This window comes from Chiloscyllium punctatum, chromosome 7 (assembly GCF_047496795.1).
Source record: "Chiloscyllium punctatum isolate Juve2018m chromosome 7, sChiPun1.3, whole genome shotgun sequence".
In the NCBI taxonomy this organism is placed as follows: Eukaryota; Metazoa; Chordata; class Chondrichthyes; order Orectolobiformes; family Hemiscylliidae; genus Chiloscyllium; species Chiloscyllium punctatum.
This window is the reverse complement of record NC_092745.1, coordinates 109,427,327-109,433,326: the sequence shown is the minus strand read 5'-3', so window position 1 is coordinate 109,433,326 and position 6,000 is coordinate 109,427,327. Positions and strand designations below refer to the sequence as shown.

General features: G+C 39.7%; 1 protein-coding gene across 3 annotated transcripts in view; it reads left to right on the top strand.

The window, feature by feature from the left end:
* The first annotated feature begins 3,193 nt into the window (after nt 1-3,193).
* The window catches only part of LOC140480035 (uncharacterized), a 53,202-nt gene continuing 50,395 nt past the window's right edge, over nt 3,194-6,000 (top strand). The window contains exon 1 of one of the 3 annotated variants that reach the window (XM_072574575.1): nt 3,194-3,618. In XM_072574575.1, coding sequence (XP_072430676.1) covers nt 3,334-3,618 — 285 coding nt within the window. In that variant the 5' untranslated portion in view covers nt 3,194-3,333. The remainder of the gene's footprint in view (nt 3,619-6,000) is intronic. The other 2 variants (XM_072574577.1, XM_072574576.1) reach the window with 2 other exon arrangements.

Below are 6,000 nucleotides of genomic sequence, written 5' to 3'. Positions count from 1 at the left end.
ATCCAACGAGCAGTGAAATCGACGTTTCGGGCAAAAGCCCTTCATCAGGAATCATTAACCTAACTCACTTTTTTCTTTATTCTTTCATAGGATTTGTGGGTTGCTGGGAAGGCCAATATTTGCCACTCACCTTTAATCGCCTTCAGTGGCTGGCAAGACCATTTCAGAGTCAATCACATTCCCATGGTTCAGAATCACATCTAAGCCAAACCAGGTAAAAACCCCAGATTTCATCCTCTTAAAGGATGTTATTTAATCAGACAGATTTTGAAAACAATCATTGATAATTTCATAGATTCACATCACTAAGATTTTTTTTAACATTTCATATGTATTAAATTAATATAAACCCATTAGCTGCCATATGGTTTGAACCTACATTTCGAGAGAATTAGGATCAACGACTGGATTACTAGCTCAGTCACAGTACCATTACACTATCAACATTCCACATGACAGCAAACCCAACATCAAGATTCTCTTCTACATGGCATAGCAACACCTCCTGGGTATTCTTTCCCAAATCTCTCTGGCTGTGCCACACGGTCTCTCAGAAAGACCAGGTGCCTCCTCTTTTGTGTCAAACCTGCATCTTATTCCAATAAGTATTGACCTAAATCCCTATCTTCACAGAAAGATCACATGGGCTTGATTCAGTCAGATTTCACAGGAGGTCACATCCTCTTTCCAGACTACACCCATTTATCTTGAATTAAAACAGACAGTTTAAAATGTAATCATTTATAAAGTCCAACTTCTGTGACAGGGAAAAATCTAGCAAGATACATCTGGAACACAGTGATAGCTGATTATGGAATGAACATGTCATAAAGGTATCAGATTCAAATATTTCTTTGATGTGTCTGCACCATAAATATTTCTGTACTCACTGAAGGTTGTCAGAGCTGGAAATAGAATATTTACTTACTTTTGACCTCCACTGTCAACTTCCAGTGTCCTCAAATAAGTTCAGCAATGGGTAAAATGTCTTCTACTTCATCCATGAATGTGCAACAATTTTAAATTTGGGATACCATCCCATCTGGTACCACTGATTCTCAACTTACCAACCAATTATCTTGATGTATATGAGATGGCCAACTTAATGACAATTACTGCCAAAATTACACACAGCATTCCGTTGTGACATACAAATAATAGGATCAAGATCAACGTCATCATCATCTAGCAAGTCTGCCTTCTAATATAATTACACTAGTCAGATCAAGCTCTGGACTTGTTTTATTCTGGAGTAAATGTTAAAAAGGCAAAGGAAAAGGGATAGGCCAATTAGCCCTTGAATATTTCCACCATTCTATAATACCATGATGAATCTTGACCTAGCTCCATGTGCCTACTTATACCCCACATAGCAGGTAAAGAAAGAGGCAACAATCGCCCAATTGACACAATCTTTGTGTTGTTATTCACTTATGAAAACTCTGTAAGGCCATTGTTATGAATCAGCAGATAACTATTTCCTTTTGTACAATTTTTGGAACCATACACGATTTACGAGGAGTTAATCAAATTCCTGTTCAGAGTAATTTTTCCCAGACTCTGAAATATAACAGAATAGGTTGTGTGTCAATGAACCCAAATGATTGAAATATTCTCTCATGGAGTGGTGAAGGAGCATCAATAAACACTAACATAATTAGGTTAGTGTTCCAGAATATTTCTGCATCTCAGTATTCCCTACTGCAGTGATTTATTTTTTAAATAACAAAATACTGCAAATGTTGGAAATCTGGAGTAAAAAAATATTCTGGCAAAAAAAAGCCACCAACATCTGCAGGATAAAAAATACAGACAGCTGTTTATAACAGCAATAAAATTAGCATAATGCAAATGCTGGAGATCAGAACTAAAAACAGGAAGTGGTGTAGAAAGTCAGCAGATCTGGTAGCATCGGTAGAGAGAGAAACGGAGTTATGTTTGAATCCAATACGGCTTTGGCAGTTAAGACATCTGTGATATTGGCAATTCACCTGATATATAAACCTACCTTTTCCCTTTCCTGATGCCAGTCAGGCTCCTGTATTTCCAGCCTTGGCAAGCATGTTCTCCCTTCCCTGAAAACACATTATTTTTACATGAAAATCAAATGACGTACATGTTTGGAACATATTAGTTATTGGCTGTGTTCAACCTCTCTAGATCTCCTTAATTTGGTTCACCTGATATGGAATTGAATATTCAGCATAAGTGGGTGGCATGGTGGCTCACAGCATCAGAGTCCTGGTTTCAATTCCCACCTCAGGCAACTGTCTGTGTGGAGTTTGCACATTCTCTCAGTGTCTGTGTGGGTTTCCTCCGGGTGTTCCGGTTTCGTCCCACAGTCCAAAAATGTGCAGGTTAGGTGAATTGGCCATGCTAAATTGCTCCTAGTGTTAGGGGATCGGGTCTGGGTGGGTTGCTCTTTGCAGCGTCGGTGTGGACTTGTTGGGCCGAAGGGCATACTGTAAGTAATCTAATCTAAACCATATCTGCCTTTGTGCTCCATCGAATGCCCTCTTTTCCCTTGTCCACTGATACTAATTTAGTCTGCCCTGAAATTCATCTGTACTGTTGACTTCAACCACTAACAGATTCAAGAACAGCTTCTTTCATGCTGTTACTAGACTTCTGAATAGACCTTTCAAATTTTAAATTGAATGTTGATCTCATTCTGTGTGCACCTTCTCTGCAGCTGCAACATGGTGTTCTTTGCTCTGTTCTAATACCCTAATGTACTTTGTATGGTCTCATCTGCCTGTACTGCACATAAAACAAAAAACTTTTCACTGTACCTTGGTAGATGTGACAATAATAAATCAAATCAAATAAATCGATTCAAATGGTTTTATCAGCAAAAAGCACAAGAACTGTGGATATTGTAAATCAGAAACAAAAACAGAACTGAGGAAGGGTCACAACGTTAACTCCAAACTCTCTCCACAGATGTAGTCAGATCTGCTGAGCTTTTCTAGCAATTTCTGCTTTTGTTTGTAGTACTAAGTTTGCAGGCTCTCAGAATTGACTGGTTAAAAGGAGTTCCTTCTGCATTCACCATTAAATGCACACGGTGGGTCCTAGAGTCTCGCTGACCTCAGCATGGTTTAAAAAGGTAAGCTATCCTTAGAATGCCAATGAACAATGGACGTCTCACCAGGTATTTCCACAGGATCAGCAATGCTCGGAGTGGGAGAGTCCAACTTGAGCTGATTAAGCAACAATTAAAACAAAAAGAACAGAGCTGGTTTCCATCAGTTTCCATGGAGACTCATTAATTTTTTTTTCGCGTGGTTTGGTGACAGATCTTCCCTATCCGGGGAGGAGGAGTGTGTGGACATGCAGTCACTGGGAGGAGGCTGGATGAAAACGGCGGATCCAGGGTTTCATGTGGGCGGCAGTTGGTTCAGAGTGAGGCGGCCGCCTTGTATCACTGCAGTCAACGGACTCACTGCACCCTCCAGCAACGCCGGAGGGTGGCCCAGGAGAGGCGCTACCCCCTGGAGACAGGTAAGCGACACAAAGTCAACTTCCCGGGCACCCTTTACAAGAACTAGTGACCTGCCCAGACTAGAAGCGTTCAATGCTAATGGTGAGCGCTGCTATCTCAGGAGTGAAGTTAAGGTAAGCTCCTCACAAATTGCACTCTGCATTTGTAAACTTTTAACTTCCTCAAAGAAAATAGTTCAACTTTTCAAAACTACCACTATTTAAACCGTATTGCGTTTTTGTTTTGAAAAGCTACAGCAAATTAGTGCTTGTGAAGACATCTGTTATTCTTGATGCTTTTCTTTCAGTAAACGTAGTCAGCATTTACCTGTTTAAGATTTTTGGGAGAAGTTCTGTCGGATCTTCGAGAATTCATTCGTTGAAGATTTACCCTCGCCCTCTGCATAGCAACCGGAGGAATTTCTCAACTCGTGTTGAATGGGGTTCTGCGTTTTAAGCACGAGGAATACTGAAACAAAGGCTGACTTAAAAGAAAAGCTGACCTTCTGTTCAGACATGTTAATTTTTTTTTGCAAAAAAAGAGTCTAAATATTGAAACTTCCAGCCACAGTGTTTTCCAATCAAAGTTAAACTTCAAATGGCCAATTAAGGCAATCATGGTCCTGAGCGTTGGTGTGATTCGCCCTACACGGACCTTCAACGCTGCGTCTTCCGCCCTCTCATAAATAACTCTCAAAATAGATATTTTGCATTAGTAGGAATAAAAAGTCATCATTTATAATTGCAGATACATTTTACACCAAAAGAGACTGCTGTGATACTGACTAGATTTTCATTGTTCTACATTTGTTGCAGGAGGAGCAAGAAATATACATTATAATACGGAATATGGTTCAATGATAACTGTTCCTCAAAGAGTAATGAGATGATTTAAATGTAATTTACGCAATCGATAATCATTACGATAGAATAGACCAGACTAAGTAACCTCCTTTATTATTTACTGGTTTGTAGTGTTGAACTAATCGTGTAGCTGTACTAATTTGTAAAATAGTCGAATAAACACAACGAATATAGTATAAAATTGAGAAATATTACAGCTGTTTCCCTCTATTTACACTGAATGTCAGCAGGTGAATACTGTATCAATGCGTATAGACTTTTCGTTTCTCTTGCTTAATAATTTGTTTAACGTATACTGTTTCATAAATAATTCAGTTTGCTTCCTTCATTTTTCCACTCTAAGCGACTGATTAGTTTGCCTAGCAGTTGCCCAGTGTTGATAACCCTACATTTTTGGAAACATTTTTGACGTTAATGTATTGTTTGTTTAGCTGACTCTCAGGAAGCATTTCAAATGCCATCTTGGTGCAGGAGTCATTGTTGATTGCCGGCGGGTTCCTGGTTGACGTCTGCACGGCAAGACAGACCGATTTCTTAACTCCCAAACCTTTGAGCACACGAAGCAAGATGTCACATGGGAGAATGGAATGTGGAGGTCGGGATTTGCCTCCACCTCTGTGGCTGTTCAGGATTTGCCGCCTTCTCTGTCTTCTCCATTAGACGCTGTGACTCAAAGTAAAATATAGCTTGACTGACAAGTTGTCATCGTTTTTATCTATTGGCAGCAAGCTGCTCCAAGTCACTATTGTTAACGCTGCTACATTTCAAGGAGAGCTTTAAAATTCCTGTAGAGCATGTTCTATGATCCCAGCGGATGGTGCTACTGCCTGTCTGGGGTTTGCATGGAGATCAGACTTAAAATGAGACTAATATCTGAACGTTTATTATCCCCTTTTGCCTTTTTTAAAAATTATTGCTGTTTTTGTAATCAGGTTTGCAACCAAGATAGCGCCAGAGAATGGCAACTTTGTACACTTTTCAATGTACTTATATATTCCTATACTTGAGTATGCATGACAGTAAAATCTAATTGTAAATCTACTGGACAAGTCAGATTTCAGTTTGAAACTTGGCTTTGTGGATCATACTTGTTTAAAAAGTTATTTGATGTGGTCAATGACTTAAACATATTTGCAAGAGGCTTCAGTGTTCTTTAACAACATGACATAAATTAAGAAAGGTGGTAAGGACAAGACAGGGAACTGTAGACCAGTGAGCCTGACTTTAGTGGTGGGCAAGTTATTGGAGGTAATTCTGGGGGACAGGGTGTACATGTATTTGGAAAGGCAAGGACTGATTAGGGATAGTCAACATGGCTTTATGCGTGGGAAATCATGTCTCACAAAGTTGATTGGGTTTTTTGAAGAAGTAACAAAGAGGATTGATGAGGGCAGAGTGGTAGATGTGATCTATATAGACTTCAGTAAGGCGTCCAACAAGATTCCCTATGGGAGACTGGTGAGCAAGGTTAGATCTAACTGAATACAGGGAGAACTCGCCATTTGGATACAGAACTGGCTCAAAGGTAGAATTTAGAGGGTGGTGTTGAAGGGTTGTTTTTCAGACTGGAGACCTGTGACCAGTGGAGTGCTGCAAGGATTGGTGCTGGGTCCACTACTTTTCATTATTTATTTAAGTGATTTGGACCTGAGC